At 39.0% G+C, this 23722-nt stretch overlaps 1 protein-coding gene across 21 annotated transcripts in view; it reads right to left on the bottom strand.

Annotated features, from left to right (window-relative positions):
• The window catches only part of Pbrm1 (polybromo 1), a 99450-nt gene that overhangs the window by 12842 nt on the left and 62886 nt on the right, over positions 1 to 23722 (bottom strand). For 16 of the 21 annotated variants that reach the window (XM_057770707.1, XM_057770717.1, XM_057770716.1 and 13 more), the window contains 7 exons: positions 22549 to 22706; positions 21528 to 21791; positions 19390 to 19535; positions 16673 to 16830; positions 4384 to 4567; positions 3365 to 3575; positions 2254 to 2455 (listed from right to left, as the gene is read on the bottom strand). In XM_057770707.1, coding sequence (XP_057626690.1) covers positions 2254 to 2455; positions 3365 to 3575; positions 4384 to 4567; positions 16673 to 16830; positions 19390 to 19535; positions 21528 to 21791; positions 22549 to 22706 — 1323 coding nt within the window. Of the gene's footprint in view, positions 1 to 2253; positions 2471 to 3364; positions 3576 to 4383; positions 4568 to 16672; positions 16831 to 19389; positions 19536 to 21527; positions 21792 to 22548; positions 22707 to 23722 lie in introns of all 21 variants that reach the window. The other 5 variants (XM_057770708.1, XM_057770713.1, XM_057770710.1 and 2 more) reach the window with 1 other exon arrangement.

The following is a 23722-nucleotide window of genomic DNA, read 5'->3' on the forward strand; positions in this document are numbered from 1 at the left end:
GCAGGTCAGACCTTCTTTGAGGGCATATTCCCAAAGTTCCCACCACACAGGGTTTATTTAGCTAAGTAGGAAGTCCTTCCCACTCTTCAGATGTGCTAACAGAAGCTGGGATACAGGCAGTGACTTGTCCAAGAATACAGGAGAAACAGCACCTTATGGCCTGACGCCTGGTGTCACATTCAACTTTCACAGTTAACTCTCCAACATGGAATTCAAAAGACTACAGCTCTCTGGGGAAAACAGCTTGAGGTCATGCGGCTTTAAAGAGACTCAAGAACCAACAGCTCCACTCCTTTATGGGAGGATGTGAGAAACGTGCAAGTCAATGGTCCCCAAGGCTGTGATGGAGCTGGTGTGGACACCTGTCATCACTCACTAGCACTACTCATTCTAACATCCTCTGTAATCTGAGCACAGCAAGTGTGAAGGCCAAACCCATCCTCACAGCCTGTCTTCCCAAGGTAGTACTTAAAAAAAAAAACTATTGGTGATCTAGATGCACCAATATTAAATCCAAACCGACATAAATGAAACAGTAAAACTGGGAGGGAAAAAGAAAAATTGAGAAAAATTGAAGTTTGCAAAAACAGAAAAGTTCAGGCGTGTGGATCAAATATTAGTTCTTCCTGAGAGAAGTTGAACTGGGAGGCTCTGTAAGTCAGAATTACTAAAACTATGCCAGCCAAACTCCCAACTTTGGGTTTTGAATTTAGTGGGCAGAGAAACCCAAAGTTCAGAGTTTGAATTTCAGGCTATTGAACCATGCAACTCCCGTCTCACTAGGTCCTTCCTAATTCCAGACACCCCACTGCATGAGCGAATTTCTCAACTATCATTTATTTTTCCCTTGGCCGGGCTCCAGCTATTCTGTCTTCACATTATCTCTAGATCCCTTTCTCCCATCCATACCACAAATAACTAACTACCCACACAATACTAGCTGTCTGCCTTGAAACAGGCTTACACTATATTAGACTAATTTCTTAGACAGCAGTCCTCCAACTAGGTGGTATATTTGGTCATAACTTGCAGTAAGCCCTGAAATATCAAAGTGTTCCAGAGTTACAGGTTCTTATGGGACTGACTTAGATTTTCTCAAAGAATGTTTCACAAATTAACTTTCCAGGGTATTCCTAGATACCACATAAATACCTGGTCATACTTCAGAAGATGGATGACAAATAATAAAAAGGTTCTTTACTATTAATCTAGGAGACTAACTCAGGACTATGCCTAGAGTTTGGAATGCTTCTGAAACAGGTTTTGCCACAAGATATTTTTTGGCAGAGCATCTTACAGGGTTAGGCTTCACCAGAAGTTCCGTAAGGAAGACTGTCAGATAATTTTATAAGAATAAATAGTAATATATCTTTTTTTTACAAAAGAGTTGTTTTGGAGATTTCAGTAAAAAAAGCAGCCTTCATAATGTATGCTTGCTGGAAAATAAGGGATCTGGACTTAGTCAGGAAGTGTACTGACCACTGTGGGGAAGGAGACTTTTTATTGGAACATTATCTACATACAATATTTAAAATGGAAAAATGACAACTCAAAGGTTAAAAGGCCTGCCTAATGTATTGCTTTCTCTCATTCATTGAAGTCATATCCAATATTAACTAGAACAACAAAAGATCCAAACCACCACAAATCTCTTAAGAATTTATGGCTATGAACCACCAAATATTTGAGTACTAATAGTTCATGGCTCAAAGTGATCTAATTGCAGAGTAAAGGGGAAATGAAGACAGCTGAGCTTTGTCAAAAGCATCCAAGTGTCTTAGTATTAGGTATGAACATAGACACAGCACCAGGCACACCAAGTCTGAGCCTAGAGTTTAACTTACAGCTTTTGGCTGTTAAAAGACATAACAGAAGACACCTATTTTAAAAGGCCACTTGCAGGTGAATTTTAATCAAAATTAAAGTTAACATTATTGAATAGTCACTCCCCTGTTCATTGTGTGTGCCTACAGGGATAAATGAAATAAAATCATGCAATTTTTAATACCATTTTTTTTTTTTGAGAAATTTGTGGGAACACCACCACCAGGATCTGAGGCCAAGTTAGAGACAACACTCCGTGTACTGGCATCGATTGCCGGTATACTTCTGTCAGCTGGAACAGTCCAAAACACTAAATTCATGTGCATGTGGTAAGAACAAGAGAGTAAAATCTGCCTATGTATGTGCATTCCTGGAAAACACTCCTTTCTTCTTAGAAAGTGGGGACAGTTGTGCCTGGTCTCTATTTACCTTCATATTCTGCTTTCTTGGCTGTCTCAAGATTTCTCCACTCTGTCCCCACCAGTCTGCTGAGCTCCCCGAAAGAGTAGTCTGGGTGTTGGGCTTTAATCACAGCTCTCATTTCACTGCTGAACAGAATGTAGCCACTCATGTTGATTTTCCGTTTAGAACCTTCCTTCTTTGCACTGCCTTTGGCAGACTTTGGGGTAGACTGTAAGACAGAAAGCTTACATAGGGTATCAGAAGATTGCACCAAGTTAGCTACATAGTTTCTGGAAGCCAGACACATATGGTTCAATAATAAATGTTTTATAGACATACTCAGTTTGTAGCTCACATTTTCTTGGTCAAAATATACTGCTTTCTTGCCTTATACAAAAATAAGTGAAAATTTCATTGAATTCCATGACTACAATCTACAATGGTGACCTCACAATTAAGTCTTGAGAAAATTCTGAATGAGGAAAATACAATAGGAATCACCTCAACCATAAAAAGGGGGAAATTAAAAGACACAAGTATCCAGGTATGGCAGAATACATCTATAATATCATTACTTAGGAGGTGGAAATGGAGGCAGAAGGATCACATGTATGGCCACTGAAAATTAAGGGAGTTAAGACCATAATACCATTCTTTATTTCTTTTCTTCACTACAAGGCAAGAAGCCTTCAATTAAACTGCTATTAAACCATCTCTATGAAATTTAAAAGAGTAATTATTATTGGCTTGATGATGTGATATGTATTTTTGTCAATTCAAAATAAATTAGTAAATAAACAAAGGCTCTGACAAGCAAATAAAACACCATAATTAAAATAAATAAATAAAACAAAAACAAAACAAAAAACCACTATTATTCCTTTTTACAGATTTCTAGGCAAAAGCTCACATATTAAAAGTGCGTGGCAGTGTATGCCTATACTTCCAGTGCCTGGGAAATGGAGGCAAGAAAAGCAAGAGTTCAAGCACACCTTGAATACACAACAAGAGTGAGGCCAGCCTAGGTTACCGACATCATCTCAAACAAAACAAAGGCTGGATATACAGGGGCTGTAATGTCTGAACCTGCTGCAGACCAGAGCTGAGAACAAGGCAGGTAATGGGCATGTCACCTTACCTGCGGGGGTGTGTAGGGCATGAGGTCCAGCTCACTGGCCAGGGGAGTCTGAAGCTGAGGTAGAGATGGAGGTTCAATGACCTCACTATCCTCTTCTCCCATCTCTTCAATATCATCATCTCCACCTTCTAACTCAGCAAACTTAGCTTCTAGCAATTGTATCTTCTTTTCCAACAAAGGTGAAGGTTCTTTCTGAGGAATGATTGGTTTTCTGAAAACAGTGTCAAAAATAAATAAATGAGTAAGTAGATGTAAGTTGCTGATCACTTCCAGGTTGTCAGAGAGCAGATTTGAACATCTACAAATGACATTTTACAACCTTCCACAGTCACTCTAAGTCTTAAAGACTAAGGGCAACAAAGTAGCTTAAATGGGTATTTGTGATGTCACTTCTACTTAGAAATAATTCTGAAGAATACTCACAGAGCACAGGTCAGGTCTAATGGACTATATGTTAAAAGGGAATGGTCATAACCTATGGAAATGAGCAATGCCCCACAGAGAGGCTGCCAACCAGAACCGAGTGTTTCTGTCTTCATTATACAGTCGCTCGTGTCTTAGCCACGGTACTATTAGAAGAACTGTCCAATAATTTTTTTAATTGAATATTTTCCTTCTCTCTCTGCAACTAAGTCTCACTTTGTAGCCCAGGCTGATTCAAACTTATACAATCCTCCTGTTTCAGCCTCCCAAGTATGGGAATTACCACGTTTCACTAAATTAATATATTATTTTTTTTTTTTGGTTTTTCGAGACAGGGTTTCTCTGTGGTTTTGGAGCCTGTCCTGGAACTAGCTCTTGTAGACCAGGCTGGTCTCGAACTCACAGAGATCCGCCTGCCTTTGCCTCCCGAGTGCTGGGATTAAAGGCGTGCACCACCACCGCCCGGCTAAATTAATATTTTCAACTGGAATTATGTAATGATAGTTCAAGACCTAATAATAAGTCAAAACATTGGGCTATCCTATTTTGATAAGTTAGCCCAAGTGTTCTTTCTCCCTTAGTTTTAGAAGCTTTACCTGAAGTAGTAAATTTCATCATCTACAACTTTAGCAGAGAGTGAAAACCTCTTCAACCCCTTGAATTTCTTCATCTGCTTGTCACTCTCATTATAGCGGCTCTCACAAAGCAGAATGTCATTTTCTGGTATTTCAGTTGGCCTGCAGGAGAGGAAGTCCTTGAATGACAACACAGCACATTTCCCTGAAAGAGTAAATTGGAGATAGATTGAATGAGTAGGCGCTGTCATGGTTAATAGGCTGGGCTGGCCAGCTAGTGAGCCCCAGGCCATCTCCGCCTCTCCCGTGCTGGGTGACAAGTGCACACGACCAAACCTGGCTTTGTGAAATGAGGTTTGGAAGACTAAACTCAGGTCTTTAAACTTGCAAGGCAAACCGAACTGTTTCCCCAGTCCCAAATTTTATATTTTTATGTTTTGGTTCACAGTTAAATAAATCAAAAGGATAAAAATGGCACAAAGATATATACAGATGAATAGAATGAAACTGAAAGCCTAGAAATAAAACCTGTACAACTGGACAACTAAATTTCTACATGAAAGAAGTCAATCCCCACCACATTCCACACATTACGTCAACTCAGAATGGATTAAATGCCTACATGGAAGAGCTACCGAATAAGGTTCAGAGGAAAACCTAAGGTGTGATCTCCATCATCTGATTAAACAGTGGCTTCTTAGAACAGACATTAGAGGGACACACAGCACAGAGGACAACGGTCAGACTTCAGGGCTGGAGAAATGCCTCAGTGGGAAAGAGCATTTATTGTTTTTAAAGAGGACTGAGTTCAACTCCCAGCACCCACAACAAACAGCTCATTACTCTCTGGAACTCCCACTTTGGGGAGCCAACACCTTTCTGACCACCTTGAGGACACAGAGACATACAAACATATGCATAAGTAAATAATGAAAAAATTTAAAATGCAGACTTCATCAAAATCAAAAACTCTTGAACTCCATAGGATCCTACTGGAAAAGTGAAAAGACAACCTACAGAAGAAAAAAAATTTCAAATTATGTATCTAGTTAAGTATCTAATACCCAGAATATTTTTTAAAAGTCCATAATTTAACATTTATAAGATTCTATTAAAAACAGAAAAAAGTCATTAAAAGACTTCCCCAAATATTTAAGATTGTAGTAGGTGCAGTAAAATGATCGCTAGCATCATTAATCATTAGGGAGATGCAAATCAAAACTACAATGTACCACTTCATATCCATGACTATGACTTCTAAGAGGAAAAAGGAACAATGGCAAGTAAGAAACTGGAGAGAATAAACTGATGCAGCTGCTATGGAAAGTAGTCTTAACATAGGGAACTGGAGGAGGATTTGGGGGTGGATATGATCAAGTTTGTATACATGCATGAAACTGTCAAAGAATAAATAGAACTATTTTTTAAAAATTAAACATAATTACCGCATGAAATGCTGCTTTTGGGTGTCTAGCCCAAAGAACTGAAGGATCAAACAACTGTATGGCAATGATTCTTACAGCATGTACAGCAACATTATTAATAGTAGCTACAATGTAGAAAAAAAACTAAGTTGGACAACAGATAAATGGATAACAAAGCATCATGCATATCTGTTATGGGACATTACTCAGACTTACAAGGAAATGAAATTCTGATACACGCAACATGGACCAATCTTGAAAACATTATGTTACACGAAATATACCAAGAAAAAGACAAAATAGTCACTATCCCATTTATGTATAATACAGAACATACAAAATTCATATGATTGAGTGGAATAGATTCCTAGGCAGGGAGGAGCAAGAAGGAAATGGCTCAGTGGTTAAGAGCATTGCCTGCTCTTCCAAAGGTCCTGAGTTCAATTCCCAGCAACCACATGGTGGCTCACAACCATCAGTAATGAGGTCTGATGCCCTCTTCTGGCCTGTAGGCATACACACAAACAGAATATTGTATACATAATAAATAAATATTTGAAAAAGAATCCAATCAAAAGTGACAAGAACAACCCTGTTTTTATTACTGGACAGACTAAAAATGCTCACAGCCAACAACTCATTGTATACGTACATTTAAAACAGGTCAGAACCGGGCGGTGGTGGCACACGCCTTTAATCCCAGCACTTGGGAGGCAGAGGCAGGTGGATCTCTGTGAGTTCGAGACCAGCCTGGTCTACAAGAGCTAGTTCCAGGACAGGCTCCAAAACCACAGAGAAACCCTGTCTCGAAAAAACCAAAAAAAAAAAAAAAAAAAAAACCAAAAAAAAATAAAAAAACCAAAAACCAACCAAACAAACAACAACAACAACAACAACAAAAAACCAACAGGTCAGAAACATTTATTTATGTATTTTTTTTTTTCGAGACAGGGTTCCTCTGTAGCTTTGGAGCCTGTCCTGGAACTAGCTCTTGTAGATCAGGCTGGCCTCGAACTCACAGAGATCTGCCTGCCTCTGCCTCCTGAGTGCTGCCACCATCACCCAGCAGGTCAGAAACATTTAGAAGTTCAAGAGCGCTATTACTGCCTTAGAAATACATGGTATTTATTTACCAAACTCAATAGACTTTTAGTTAGGAAAAGCCATTTTTTATGTTTTAGAGAAGAAAAAACAGAGATGAAAAATGATTAAAAAAAATTCTCTTCATAGCTAAGGAATCAATTATTAGTGAGAGACCAGAGATAGGGATGTGGTTCATCTGGCTGAGTGCTTGCCTAGCATGCACAACCAAGCATGGTTAACTATGCCTGTAACCCGTAGTGCTGCAGAGGGGGAAGCATGAGTGTTGAAGTTGAAGGTCCTTCTCAGACACATACTGGGTTCCAGGTCAGCCTGGGCAACAAGACTCCCATTTCAAAACAAAAGTCAAGTGATAGGAAGCCCTGAAATAAATGTATCTAAGTGCTTTGGCTTGGGTTCCTACTACGGCCCCTAACCACAGGTGAAACACAGCCCTGATTTCACCAAATAATACAATTTTTCTCTAAAAGTTGTTGGATTTGGGAGGTGGAGAGATGGTTCAGCAGCTTACTGGCTACTCCTTAACTAGACCAGAATTTAATTCCTAGTACCTATAACAGTTTACAACTGTATATAACTCCAGTTCCAGAGCATCTAATGATGCCCTCTTTTGGCCTCCATGGGCACGAGGCACGTACACAGCATGCAGACATATGTGCAGACAAAATGTCTATACACATTAAAAAAAGATCTTGAACCGGGAGGTGGTGGCACATACCTTTAATCCCAGCATTTGGGAGGTAGAGGTAGGTGGATCTCTGCGAGTTCAAGGCTAGACTGGTCTACAAGAACTAGTTCCAGGACAGCTAGGGCTGTTACACAAAGAAACCCTGTCTCAAAAAACAAACAACAACAACAAAAAGATCTTGATAGGAATTACAATGAATTTATAGATTAGTTTTGGGAGAATGGATATCCTTAAAATAGTGAGCTCTTCCTTTAATATAACAGATCACTTTCATTAATTTGGGTCTTTTGTAATTTGCATAACATCTTTAATTTATCAATATATTGCTTTGCTCCATATATCCAAATATCAGCATTTTATTATATATAAAGATTAGCATAGTTATCATTATTCTCTTTCATATATTTTGTAATTGTAGTGTATATAATACAACTTAACCAGACAAGCCACATTTTAAGTGTTTGAGAGTTACATGTAGCTAGTGGCTACTGTTAATAGATACATTTTAATACCTATGAAGTAAAATAAAAACTTCTCACAGAAAACAAAATTTATACAACCTTGAGACATACAAAGATTAAAGTAACATACAGAACCAAAAAAGAAGGAAAAGGAAATATACATGTAATATATATGTATACATAAATATATACGTATAATATACGTATACATATATTATATATGTAAACATATATGCTGGGCCTCAGCAAAATAAAAAATTTCCTCTGTTTTTCAAAAGACAGAATTAAGAAAATAAAAAGATAAGTCTTCTTCCATGAGGAAATATTCATGAGCCAGGTAACTGGCAAAGAATTTGTTTTTACAATATATTAAAAATCTCTTACAAGTCAGTAACAAGGAAAACAATACAGTAACAAATTCCTGTTGTTGAATATGCCTGTCACTTCTAGAGTTCTCTACTGGGTTTGCTTGTAGGAGAATTAGGTATCAGCTTTCTCTGGTATGCTAACCCATATTAGGTTCTTATTATCTTTTTAATATAAAGTTTTCTTGTAATTTTTCCACCACCTTTTTGCTCTTATGGTTTCATGCATTCTTGCTCCTAGAGATGGATGAAGCATGTACGTTTAACTACAAGTCCTCATTTTAAGTAGCCTCAACAAAATATTTTAATGCATTTGTCTATCTATTATCTGACCCAATACATGTGTGATCAGTAAGGTAAATTCAATTTTCTGTCTCCAGTCCCTCTCTCCCCAAATACTCGTCAAGCAATACCTGTTTGTTAGTTGAGAGAACACATGTACATTTAAGGCATGCGTTTAAAATGTCCTCTCCCATACGTTCCATGAGAATTTATAGGCATTATTTACCATTAAATTTCTTATAGCGGTCTGTGTATGTGTCTTTTATTTTTGCTTTATAATTGATGAATTATAAGACGGTGCAGTCCGTGCTGGCCAGGAACTTTCAGTGATCCTGAGTCTCTGCCTCTTCGAATGCTGGGATTAAGGACCTGCACCACCACACTTGGCTCTTTATACATCATGAAGGATTCCTAGGTACTGAATATTTAAGTGGTGCAATCTTCAAATTCCTTCTTGATGGCACATGGAATAAAGTATCTTGGTATTTTCACTTACTTATTATAATAGTTTATCAGATTATCTCTTGGATTTTCTCCATACAGTGTTTCTTTTTTAAAAACTCTGGCTCTTTTTCCTTTTAAAAATTTAAGGCCCAGAAAGACAAATATAATATGTACTCACTCCTAAGTGGCTTTTAGACATAAAGCAAAGAAAAACCAGCTTACAATTCACAATCCCAGAGAACCTAGAAAACAAAGAGGACCCTAAGAGAGACATATATGGATCTACACAAAAAGGAGAAAAAGATAAGATCTCCTGAGTAAATTGGGAGTGTGGGAGGATGGAGGGAAGAGGAGAGGAAGGGAGGGAAGTGGAGAAAAATGTATAGCTCAATATAAAAATTTAAACTATTATTTTTCTTGCTTTACTAATAAAACTGCTAAAACATTAAATAGGTTTACAATGAAGGAAACAACCAACAAATATACTAGGAACAGAATGTCCAGTAGGTCACAGTCCTGGAATTATTATCTTAGTGGTTAAAGTAACATTTCTGTGGCTATTGGATCCTCCTCCTCATCTTCATCACTGAGACAGGGTCTCTCTATGTAGATAGATCAGGCTGTCTTTAAAAGAACAGAGATTCTCCTGACTCTGCTCCCAAGTGCTAGGAACAGAGGTGTGCAACACCACACCTGGACACTTGACCACTGCTTAAATGGGCTAAAGACAATTCTTCCCCCAAAATGACAAGGAACATGGCTGTCAAGATAGTCTTCTAAGTGAAATATGCCTACCAGCTCTACACCAGGAAAGCTACAAATAGATCTATCTTCAAATCTTGTTCTTTTTTTGTTTTGTTTTGTTTTGTTTTTCGAGACAGGGTTTCTCTGTGGTTTTGGAGCCGGTCCTGGAACTAGCTCTTATAGACTAGGCTGGTCTCGAACTCACAGTGCTGGGATTAAAGGCGTGCGCCACCACCGCCCAGCTCTTCAAATCTTGTTTGAGGAAGAAAAATAAGATTTTTTTTTTAAAAAAAGTATATGCACAGTGTAGCCATCACCATTATTTATTTCAGAATCTTTTTCATCATCCCAAACAGAAACTCTAAGTCCACTAAACAACATCCTCTTAGCTAGTCTCAATTTCTCAGTCTCTTGATGTGGGATTCCCTTCTGTATGCTGTGAATATGTTTTACTACCATTGGTTAATATACAAAGCTGCTTTGGCCTATAGCAGGGCAGAATATAGCCAAGCTGGAAAAGATGTATATATGTATATATGTATATGTGTGTGTATATATATATATACATATGTATATATGTATATATATATATGTATGTATATATATATGAGAGAGAGAGAGAGAGAGAGAGAGAGAGAGAGAGAGAGAGAGAGAGAGAGAGAGAGAGAGAGAGAGAGGGCAGAGTTAGAAAGATGCCATGTAGCTGCCAGAAGAGACAGATGCCAGAAAACCTTACTGGTAAACCACGAGCCTTGTGGTAAAATACAAAATAATAGAAATGGGTTAATTTAAGTTGTAAGAGCTAGCTAGAAATACACTTAAGCTATTGGCCAAACAGTGTTGTAATTTTTTTTAAAAGATACTGATTGTTATTTATTTATTTATTTTTATTAATTTATTTATTTATTAAAGATTTCTCTGTCTCTTCCCCGCCACCGCCTCCCATATCTGTCCCCGTCCCCCAATCAACTCCCCCTTTCTCATCAGCCCTAAGAGCAGTCAGGGTTCCCTGCCCTGTGGGGAGTCCAAGGACCTCCCACCTCCTTCCAGGTCTATTAAGGTGAACATCCAAACAGCCTAGGCTCCCACAAAGCCAGTATGTGCAGTAGGATCAAAACCCAAGTTGAAGATATTAGTCTGTTTAGGTTGCTACAGCAATACTACTGTATACTGAGAAATTTCTAAAGAATAGAAAAATTTCCAGTTTTAGCCGGGTGGTGGCGGTGCACGCCTTTAATCCCAGCACTCGGGAGGCAGAGGCAGGCGGATCTCTGTGAGTTCGAGGCCAGCCTGGTCTACAAGAGCTAGTTCCAGGACAGGCTCCAAAAGCTACAGAGAAACCCTGTCTCGGAAAAAAAAAAAAAAGAAAAAGAAAAATTTCCAGTTTTAGAAACTAGGAAGTCCCAAACGAAGACGTCAGTGTCTGCTACATTTCTGTTCACTGAACCAGAAAGCTTCTAGGTACCTGGAGCATAAGAGAGTAAACCAATTTCTATGACCCCTCTCTAAAACTGTTATTTAGTGCACAGCCTTTATGACCTAAGCACCTCCCAAAAGATCCTACTGACATTAAGTTTTGACCTATGAATCATAGAGGGGCACACATATTGAGACCACAGCACATTAAAAGGCAAATTAACCACATATTATCATTTGGGGCCTAAGTATCAGATGACTTACAGGGCAGGAATATATATTTAAGATGTGGTAAGAAGCAATGGGGAATGGAATGCTTTGGGAAATAAGTATTCTGTTTTTCTGTAATCCTGGAGATGGAAACCGGGGATTTAAGCAAGAGTTCTACATGACCAGCCCAAATAAGGGATGTTATTTGTTTTTAAAAAAAAGAAAAGAAAAGAAAAAGAAGAGAAAAAAAGTAAATTTCTAGTTTAATTATTATGTTGACATTAAAACTTTATATTGAAATAACTTTTTTTTACAAGAAAATTTCTAAGTGCTATTTCTAATAACACCTTAAGAGCTGAAAGAAATACTCTGGAGAGAGGTGACTGCAACAACCACTTTTCTTTTTTTTTTTTGATTTTTTGAGACAGGGTTTCTCTGTAGCTTTTGGTTCCTGTCCTGGAACTAGCTCTGTAGACCAGGCTGGCTCAAACTCACAGAGATCCGCCTGCCTCTGCCTCCCGAGTGCTGGGATTAAAGGCGTGCGCCATCACCGCCCGGCCAACAACCACTTTTCTTATAAACAACAATCATATTCTAAAAATACCTTATAAACTACTGTCACAGTTTGCAAGCAAGAGATCAGAATGAGGATGATATTAAAGCTGAGCTCTGGGTGAGGGCAGCTCCTGCTGGTCTGACTGACAAATGTGAGAGCACAGCACATCAGTAATATTTTAGAGATTTTTTTTTTTTTTTTTTTTTTTGGTTTTTCGAGACAAGGTTTCTCTGTGGTTTTGGAGCCTGTCCTGGAACTAGCTCTTGTAGACCAGGCTGGTCTCGAACTCACAGAGATCCGCCTGCCTCTGCCTCCCGAGTGCTGGGATTAAAGGCGTGCGCCACCACCGCCCGGCTTATTTTAGAGATTTTTAAAATTTTTTTTTAAAGATGTATTTATTTATTACTGGGCAGTAGTGGTGCACGCCTTTAATCCCAGCACTTAGGAGGTGGAGGAGGTGGATCTCTATGAGTTCAAGGCCAGCCTGGTCTACACTGTGAGTTCCAGGACAGCCAGGACTATGCAGAGAAACCCTGTGTTGAAAAACAAACAAAATTATTTATCTCTTATGTTTATAGTGTTCCTCTCGCCTGTATGTCACAGAGACACCTTACCAGAGATACTGTTAAGTAGGTTTCCAGGATGCCTTCAAATACTAGCTACATTTTAGGGTTGGCTGGTCAGAGCTAACTGTATCATTAAGTATCTGGGATGGTCTGAAAGAAAGGGCTAGAGGAGCACTTTCAGGTCTTCCAGTAGTCATTTGCAGGTGACAATTTGGTGATTGTTCATTCTCAGGGCACCTAATTACTTATTTTTCAATAAACTCCATCTTGTAGGGAAAAAACAATGTAAGTACCAGCTCCAAGTTTCCCCTTTTTTAAGTCTTGGAAGATTTTTGCTAGTTCATCTCTAGCCTCCTGGTCTAACACATTTCTTTGTGCCACACAGTGGGACTTTGACAGGAGAGGCTGCTGACTGGGTGGTCTGAATGTTCACTCAACTATGCTGACTGTGGTTTAGCTACCAGACTATTCAGCTTTTAGGAAAGCCCAGTTCTATCTACTTGTTAAGGTGAGTTATTCTTTTAAAAAATTATTTACTTGTACTTTCTGTGCATTGGTGTTTTGCTTGTATGTATGTCTGTGTGAAGGTGTCAGATCCCTGGAACAGGAATTGTGAACTGTCAAGTGGGTGCTGGAAATTAAACCCAGGTCATCTGAAAGATTAGCCAGTGCTCTTAATTGCTGAGCCATCTCTCCAGCGCCCCCCTGTGAACATTTTTTTTAAAATTGGGAATTTAATTTTTCTTCTTTCTTTTTTTAACTTTTACGACTTTAAACTCAGCACTCAGGAGGCAGAGTCAGACAGTTCTCCATGAGTTCTAGGGTAGCCTGGTCTGCATAGAGTTCCAAGTCAACTGGGGCTACAGGCTGAGTGAGAGTAGTCTCAATTTTTTTAGCTGTGTGTATGTATGAATAGGGTAGCACATGTGGAGGTCAGAGGACTACTTAAAATATTCAGTTCTCTCCCTCCAGTGTGTAGTTCCCAGGGATTGAACTAAGGTTATAAGGTTAAAAGGCAAGTGCCTTTTACCTGATCAGTCATTTTGTCATGCCCCATTCCCTTGAAACTTTTTATATAGATCTCATTATGTTGCTCAGGCTAACTTCAAATTCCTATGCTCCTAGTCTGCAAGTACTTGGGAATACTGGTTTATACCACTGGCCTGGTTCAACATTTGTCTTTTAAAACAATTAACTAAGTCAAGAGTCCACTGCTAACAACTTTCATGCAATCTCAATGAGTGAACACTAAGACTTCGCAGAGTTTCATATGAACCCTGATCCAGCCCACATTGTGTGGAAAAGGATGGCCGTTGCTTAAAGTATAGCTTTGCTATATACTTTAAATAAAAAAACAAAACTCAAGAATGAGTTTGTGGTGGTGGTGAGATGGCTCAGCAGAAGAGCACTGGCTGCTGTCTTGCAGAAGACCCAGGTTTGGTTCCTAGCACTCACATGCTGGCTGATAACCATCTGTAACAGTCAGGAGATCTAAGTTTCATGCAAGCCTGGTCTACATATCGAGTCACAGGCCAGTCAGGGCTTCATTGTGAGACATCATCTCTCTTTTTTTAAAAAAAAAAAAAAAAAGTGAGCTAGGTTGAGTCAGGCATTGAGGTGCACACTTGGAAGATAGAGGGAGATGGATCTCTGTGAGTTTCAGGCCAGCCTGCTCTACATAGTTGAGTTCCAGGACAGTCATAACTATGTGAGAGCCCCCTCCTCGAGCTCTTCAAAACAAAAATAAAAATCCTCAATATTGTTCCTGGAACAGCAGTATATATTATTTGTGATGAGCTATACTTCGGTAGTCTCCTATGCTCCTAGGAATTTATTGCTAGAGGCAATGTTCTTTGGGTTCTACTGAGGGGCCATGGCTTTTACCTCTGTCAAAGAAAAGGTAAAAGTCATATGAAAAGTTGTACCAAAATTAAAATTAAATAAAAATTAACCCAATAAATTATACAGCTTCCCTAGCAAGAGGACACTTCAGCCTCACCTTCAGAATGCTTTTTAATCTTGTTGGGCTTACACTAGAAAATGACTTTAGTTTGGATCAGACTTTAAAAGGAAGGTATTTCCTGAGTGGGGCGGTGGTGGCGCACGCCTTTAATCCCAGCACTCGGGAGGCAGAAGCAGGCGGATCTCTGTGAGTTCGAGACCAGCCTGGTCTACAAGAGCTAGTTCCAGGACAGGCTCCAAAACCACAGAGAAACCCTGTCTCGAAAAACCAAAAAAAAAAAAAAAAAAAAAAAGGGAAGATATTTCCTGCTATAGAAAGGCAAATTTTACTGGTCTTAGTTCACTTTCTTCATGACAGAAAGTTGAAAATATGCTGAATAACTCAACAGTGTTGCCATATTTAATTCTGAAAATAATTTTAAGCACCCAAACAGTTTAGCTAATATATCATCAAATAAAAACTAACATATGTTTGACTCTGCAAATTCCTTTTTGTTTGAGATCCATGGAGGCTTCTTTAAAACCATGAACAATAAGGGACTGTTTGTAGCTATGCAGGTTAATGGTAGAGTGTGTGCCTTAGCAAACACAAGGCCCTGGTTCAGCCTCTAACGAGGAGCGTTGGTGGGGGAATCTGCAAAATATTAACCATCATTGTAAAGCTTATTACTAGGAATCTTTTAGGAAGTCATCTCAAGGGATATACAAAGTTAGTATATGATCTAGTGGCTCTCAGAGCATGGAGAAACACAACAGCTGGCAACACTGTTAACCTATGATAGGACATACAACTAGATCTAAGAAACAGTACTGTTCGGCTAGAATCTCCAGCTCACCCCTGCTTGAAGCAGCCATTCTTCCCTCTCTAAACCCTGCCCTCTCAGAAAAATTGTCAATTGGTAGCTCCTCCCCTGAGGCTGCCAGCTCTCCAATTCCTGCCCAAAGTGGCACAAACCCCGCTTGTGGAGTCCCACCCTCAATCTACAGGGTATTTAAGCTCCCACCTCTAGACTGGCTGTGTGATTTCTTTCTTGCTCCTGCCCAGATCTCTGGGGGCTGGAGGACTCACCCAGGAGTTGCTTTGCTCAAATATACCTGGTCTTCTACTTTTTAATTCAGCTTGATCTGGCTTAATGTGTGGTGGAGAAACCTATTATCAGGCTACAGGAAGCCTATCAAATACCCTTGGGAATACTTGGTAGATGACCAAACAGAAATCAAGACATTAGTTTGGAATGGAGAAAATAAAATGATCAAGTTTAAGAATCTAACGGAGCAGCCGGGCGGTGGTGGCGCACGCCTTTAATCCCAGCACTCGGGAGGCAGAGGCAGGTGGATCTCTGTGAGTTCGAGACCAGCCTGGTCTACAAGAACTAGTTCCAGGACAGGCTCCAAAGCCACAGAGAAACCCTGTCTCGAAAAACCAAAAAAAAAAAAAAAAAAAAGAATCTAACGGAAACTGAATCATTAGACCAGTCCCCCATCTCCTATTTACTCTTTTAACATTGTTTACACAGCTGCCACGATTCTTACCTCTAAGTATGTGTGTCACCACACACCACAGTTCTGCTCAACATTCCGACCATTTCCTTTCAAGTCCAATCACTGCACTGTCTACAAGATCTACTATGTGAGTATTCAGAAAACTCTGAGGGTGCATTCCTTAAACCACATCCCTTCCCTATGCTCTAGTTACCCAACCCTTTTAGGTCTCACACACAAACAGATAATCTAGGCCAAGGCATTTGCTGTACCCAGAAGAGAGCCTCAGATAATTCTTTTATTTTTAAGCCATACTAGGGTCAAGTCACATAGCATCTATCAGCAAAATTATGACCAATCACATGACCTTGCCTCAACATTATTGTCAATCTTCTTTGTTTTATTTTCATTTAAAACTCTAATTACCACTTGGTGTTCTGTTATTTATTTATTGACTCCCCAGCCTTTGTTCCAATGTCTTTATGAAAGCAAAGACTTTGGTATTTTTATACTGCAGTAGACCCAATGCCAAGAAGAGTGCCTTGTAGAACAGTAATGTTTAATCAATGTTTTGTAGAACACCTGTGATGAAAAAGGACAAATACTTACCCAGAATACAACTCATGGGGCAGGTTTCTTCCAGATTACTCAGAAACACTTCTTTTTTGTAGAACATTTTTGTGGGCTCATGTTCTGTTTCTTCTGGGTGAATGAAGATGGGGCCATAAAAGTATGCAGCTCCATCTCGAACCCATACTTTTTCAATTCTTGGCGAGAGGAGAACAGAGAAATTAAGTTATAATAATTTAGTCTTGATTGATTATCTAATAAAAAGTACACTAACTAAAATGTAACAGTATGCAGCATCTAGAGGAATTTCACAAATGCTCCTCACACTTTAAGATACCTTCAGAGAAGACAACTCTGAAAAAGAAAAGGACAATAGTCCCCTCTGTGAGAAAAGACTAACATAGTATCAAGGTAGGTAACTAAAACACTTTATGAAGCTCACACATTTTCTTCCTGAGATGCTCAGGATGAAAATGAAAAGAGCTAATCATTTGTCACTGGATTTAGCAAGTGTTCCTTCACAATAGAGGTTCAAAGCTTTTGGGCGAAGATCAAGCACTAAAATGATTTCTCCTTCAGCTGCTATATTTACTTATACATTTATTTTTTATCAAATTAAAAATTAATATGATTGTCCCACATTTTCAGGGTTCCAGACAAAATAAAATGGCATCTTCCTTTGAGTGAAGAATACTAAGTCTTACCTTTCAATTTACCATACCAATTTACAGGAGTCACCCTTGACTCCTCTACTCGTAGACTCCATAGTCCACTGATTAGAAATGCCATTAGACTAACCTCCTAAATAATACTGTAACCAGCCACATTTAAGAGGCTATCCTTCTTGCCTGGATTATTACAGTAGCCTCCTAGCAGATCCCTTTGCTTTCCATTCTTGAATCCTCTCAGTTTCAATAAGGAGAAAGCAGAACAATCTTATTAAATCAAGAGTCAAATGTTACTGCTCTACTCGAAACAATACAAAGATACTTTAACTCTACAAAAGTTCAAGTGCTCCTTGAACGCATTGGCACAGATCACTTCCTAAATATAACCCCACCAGTATAGACATTGGGAGAAACAATTAATAAATGGGACCTCCTGAAACTGAAAAGCTTCTGTAAAGCAAAGGACACTGTCAACAAAACGACAGTCTACAGAATGGGAAAAGATCTTCACTAACCCCACATCAGACAGAGGTCTAATCTCCAAAAAATACAAAGAACGCAAGAAATTGGTCACCAAAAGAACACATAATCCAATAAAAAAAAAAAAAATGGAGTACAGACCTAAACAGAGAACTCTCAACAGAGGAATCTAAAATGGCTGAAAGACACTTAAGGAAATGCTCAACATCCTTAGCCATCATAGAAATGCAAATCAAATCAACTCTGAGATTCCATATTACACCTGTAAGAATGGCCAAGATCAAAAACACTGATGACAACTTATGCTGGAGAGGCTGTGGGGAAAAGGAACACTCCTATATTGCTGGTGGGAATACAAGCTGGTACAACCCCTTTGGATATCAGTGTAGCGATTTCTCAGAAAATTGGGAAACAACCTTCCTCAAGACCCAGTAATACCACTTTTGGGTATATATCCAAAGGATGCTCAATTGTGCACAAGGACATGTGCCCAACTATGTTCATAGCAACTCTGGTTGTCATAGCCAGAACCTGGAAACGACCTAAATGCCCCTCGACTGAATTTGGATAAGGAAACTTTGGTACATTTACACAATGAAGTACTACACAGCAGAAAAATAATAACGACAGCTTGAATTTTGCAGGAAAATGGATGGAGCTAGAAAACATTATTTTGAGTGAGGTAACCCAGACACAGAAAGACAATTATCACATGTACTCACTCAGAGGTGGTTTTTAAACATAAAGCAAAGAAAGCCAGCCTACAAACCACAGTCCCAGAGAACTTAGAAAACAATGCGGACACTAAGAGAGACTTACATAGATCCAATCTACATGGGAAGTAGAAAAAGACAAGATCTCCTGAGTAATTTGGGAGCATGGGGATCTTGGGGGAAGATTAAAGGGGGGAGGGCTGAGGCAGGGAGGGGAACAGAGGAAAATGTAGAGCTCAATAAAAATCAAAAAAAAGAAAAAAAAAAGAGTTCAAGTGCTCATTATGGTCTCTGAAAACCTTACATAATTTGCATATTATCCTTTGCCCCTATCTACTACCGTATACAGGATTCACTCTGCTAGTAGTAAATCGCTGGTTTAAGTGTGGTGTACTTATCTCTCAAGCCTTTACATTGGCTATTAACTCTGCTTTGAATGTTTTCTCCGATATTCACAATTTCTTCATGTTTGCTCAACTGTCAGATTTTTAGTGAAATTTATACAGACCATTCTCTCTGTTCTGACCCCCTTCCTGGCTCCAATTTCAACAGTATGTATCAGGATATAACATACAACTTTACTTATCCAAGATGCTTTTATTTATTTTCCTATTTGAACAAATCTCTACTGAAGCAAAATTATCTTTGATTCTTTGAGTGTTTGTCTGTTTTGAGACAGGATCTAGTCTGGAACCTTTGCTCTTCCTGCCCCAGCCTGCCAATTGCTGGGATTGTACACATGTGTATACTGTTCTGCTTGTCACATAAGTAGGAGCAGGGAAAATGTGGTGTGAGGAAGCTGGAGAAACTGCCAGGGGAGGGACTTTTGTCTTTGCTCTGAGCGTGGAATACTAAGTCTCAACTCTCAGTCCCAACCGCATCTTCCCTAATTCACCTGCCCACACGAGGGCGCACCAAGCCATGGGATTTGATGAAGACACAGTCGCCAACCTTCAGCCACATGTCATTGTAATGAAGCTGCTCAAAGTAGTGGCAACCTGGTTCACCATTGGACATCTCCACAGGAACATCTTCTTTTTCCTGTGGAAAGGAACTGGTTAAAAAATGGCAGATAAAGCAAGGAGCAGACAGAGACTCCAAATTAACTCAAGAAACAACTACAATGGGCTGTTTCCATAAAGTATAATAACCCTCCACTGTAGCCTCTTCTTACCTACCACTAGACAAGTAAAGCAAGGAGAGGAGAACTAACCACTATCTTGGTACCTTCCCCTGACCTCTACTATACTTTCTTTCTTTCCTTGCTTCCTTTTTCTGTTTTTTTTTTCGAGACAGGGTTTCCCAGTAGCTATGGAGCCACTCCTGGAACTAGCTCTTGTAGACCAGGCTGGCCTCGAACTCACAGAGATCTGTCTGCCTCTGCCTCCCAAATTCTGGGATTAAAGGTGTGCGCCACCACTGACTGGCTTTCTGATTTCTTATGCTTAATTTCTTCATGTATAAAATGAATGACAGTGTGCCCCTCAGATGGGATTGTTGGAAAGCATAAGTGATACAAAAATGCTAGTTAAAAAAAAAAACACTAGTATCTAATGAAATATAAAAAATCCTTTGAGTCAGGCATGCCTTTAATCTAAGCACTTGGGGAGGCAGAGGCAGGCACATTTCTGTGAGTTTGAGGCCAGCCTGGTCTATGACAGAGTGACTTTCAGGACAGTCAAGACAGAAAGAGAAACCCTGTCTCAAAAAACCAAAATAAGTAAATAATCACAAAACAATAAAAACCCCTTTATTTTGAATAATCTCTTCATTTCTAAGTGGAACATTTTCTTCCTTGATCATTTTGATCATGTTTTTTTTTTTAAAAAAAATTGATTTATTTCACTTATAAAAATACCATTTCTTCAATTTTCATATGATATTGATTTCATATTTCAAAATTTCATGTTGTACATGAGACCAACATAAAGTTTTCTGATGGTCTTTGCAGGGTACAGAATACAGTTTGCTCTGGCTTTTCACAATGAACTAAGAAGGGGTTTTGTTTCCACACTATCAAGTAGCTCACCAAGGCCAGCTGGACTGTGACTGAAAAAGCATGGGATAAAACCGGACTCTCTGAACATGGTGGACAATGAGAGCTGACGAGAGGCCAAGGACAATGGCACGGGGTTTTGATCCTACTTCAGGTTCTGGCTTTGTGGGAGCCTAGACAGTTTGGATGTTCAACTTCCTAGATCTGGATGGAGGGGGGAGGACCTTGGACTTTCCACAGGGCAGGGAACCCTGACTGCTCCTGGGACTGGAGAGGGAGGAGAAGAGGAGTGGGGGGAGGGGGAGAGGGGCGGGAGGAGGGGGAGGGAAATGGGAGGCGGGAGGAGGCAGAAAATTTTTTTATCAGAAAAAAAAAAGAATCCACCTATGGATGCTTAATACTCAATACTCATTGGTCTATTTAATTTTTTATGATTATGAGTATTTTGCCTGCATATATGTCTACGCATCAGTGCATGCCTGGTGCCTGGAGAAGCAAGATCCCCTGGAACAGGAAGTGAGAGCCTGCTGTGAGCTGCCATGTGGATGCTGGGATCAAACCTGGGTCCTCTGATAGCTAGTGCTCTTAATGGCGAAACCATTTCTCCAGCCTCTAGCCCGTTGATTTACTTTTTTTTTTTTTTGGTTTTTAGAGACAGGGTTTCTCTGTAGCATTGGAACCTGTCCTGAAACTGCCTCCCAAATGCTGGAAATTAAAGGCGTGTGCCACCAATGCCTGCCCCTTGATTTACTTTTATTTATTAATTCTTGGTTTTCTGAGACAAAGTTTCCAGGCTGTCCTGGAACTCACTCTGTAGACCAGGCTGGTCAACAAACTCACAGAGATCCACCTGTCTTTATGTTGGCCCTTGACTTACTTTTAAATACTACTTTTAATTAATTTTTTCCTTTTCCCCAGGTTTCTTCCTCTTTGTTTGACTAAGGTTTTATACCCTCAATCTTTTTCTTTCTTTTCATTTTTCTGGAATAAATATTTTAAGGTTAAAATTCATTTCTAGATGGTTACTATTCACATACCTTTTCCAAGTTAAAATTGTCTTCTGCTCGACTGTCCTCTGAGTTGTCTGTATTCTTCTCATCATCTGCTTTATCTGCGTTTGCAAATACAGAAGCCACTCGAACCACAGGCAAGGGCACATCCCGAGGGACAAACCTAACTGAGCTGATGGGCATTGTCCACAGCTTAATTTTCTTAAAAGATTTGGTTTTGGCAGAATATCTTGATTCACAGACAAAAACATCCTCATCTCGAAAGTTTTCTGGGCATAATTTAAAGTATTCCTGGGATGAATTGGGAATAATAACACAAGTAGGTGAATATTCTGAAAATTAACCCCCAAAATAAAAAAAGTTAACCAACCAACTTAACATTAAACTATTAAAACTTTCTGACAATAAAAGATAAATGGGTAGATAACTGGGGGTATTTCCTTGGTTATATACCCTTTAATAATAAATATGAATTCTATTTATTTTGCTGACTGCCCTTTGGAAAAATATTACTTTCCATATACTGAAAAAAAAAATGTTCTTAAAGCTTTAGACGGGTCTTGTGCATATGACAGACAGCTGCACATTTATTACCTAAGAAGAAAACTGATAAGTAGTAACGATTACCTTTCAGAAAACACCGTCTTTAGAAAACAGCCCAGCAACATAAAAACATGAATATATCTGTATGCAGATAAATAGTACATAGGAAATGGTCTCTCACAATTATATTCATGTTAATTTCTTATAAATAGATGTAGGTGAAAGATGTCTGAAACAGAGTTTCTAATTTTCTATTTTTCTGGAGGGGGTTTTTGGGACATGGTTTCTCTGTGTAGCCCTGTCTGTCCTGAAACTAGCTCTGTAGACCAGGCTGGCCTTGAACTCACAGAGATCTGCCTGCCTCTGCCTCCCAAGTGCTGGGCTTAAAGGCCTGTGCCACCACACGGCACAGCCTGAGTTTCTAATTCTTTTTTTAAATACAGAGTTTTATATTTAAAATTGTATTTCCAGATAATGGTATCACCGGAATGAATGAGTTTCTTACCTTGACAAACATGACTACACATTTGCCTAGAATTTTACTAACAGGAACTTTATTGTAATAGTCACTCTTAAAAACTTCTTTTTCCAGAAATTTTCGTGTAGCCAAATGGAATGTTTCATTTGGCCGATAAAACCAACAGCCGTACAGCCATTTTTCACCTCAAAAACAGAGAAAGAAAAGAATTATTAAGAGAAACCTCATATTCTTTGCAGAATTATAAAACATTTTACTAAGCCATTATGCCAAGGTTTAAACACTGTGGTTTTAGATGAAAATTTCTTGACAGAATTATTTTAGAGGAAATAATATTTTAAAACAGAGAAGCACTATGAGACCCTAGAAAACAGCACTTAGCACTTCAGAGGTATGTAACAGAGAGGAGGAGGTCAGAAGAGCTGCTGGGTCGATATACACTGGAGCACTGTGTTTCAGTGAAGAAGCAGGCAAAGGGAAGGACCTAAGCAAAAAGGTGATGGAATTCAAAAGCTGATTGGCGGCTTAAAGAACTGGACTGCCTATATCACATTTGAACATGCTGTTAGCTTCATTCTACTGTCTCAGAGGCAACATTCTATTATTTTAGTTTTCTGTTTTTAGTCAGGTCTCACTGTAGCCCAGGATGACCTCAACCTCCTGAGCGTTGGGATGGCAGGTATGTGCCACCAAAACAGCTTAAAGGTGGTTTTTTGTTTTTGTGGTTTTTTTCTTTGTTTTTTTTGACAACAAATTATAAGCTCAGTTATATGTTTGCTTACAATGTTTTTCTTTATTAATAAGCTTTCTTGATGTATGACATCCATTGGAAAAAGTCTGCTAGCTAAAAACCTGAGTCTTTTGCTCATGCTACAGGATGAGCATCATAGAGGAATCTCTGCCTTCCTACAGAGTTTAGCTCCAAGTGTTACTGAGTAAACAACTCTTCTCCACACATTAAGAAGTTAATTTCTGACTCTACTGTGGAACTGCCCAACAGTGTTAGATCCCATGTTTGTATACAGTATTGTGCTTAATTATATTTATTGGTACAGTGAACAGTATATTGATATAGCTATTGTTGGAAAGCTTAAATAAATGAGTTAAAATTTTTCTTCCAGAGGATAAAGGAAAAGCAAATAGTTATATTTCATCAATCTGTCTTTAAAATTTTTTATATTAAAAAATATGTATGTATAAG

Source organism: Chionomys nivalis, chromosome 5, assembly GCF_950005125.1.
Source record: "Chionomys nivalis chromosome 5, mChiNiv1.1, whole genome shotgun sequence".
Taxonomy (NCBI): Eukaryota; Metazoa; Chordata; class Mammalia; order Rodentia; family Cricetidae; genus Chionomys; species Chionomys nivalis.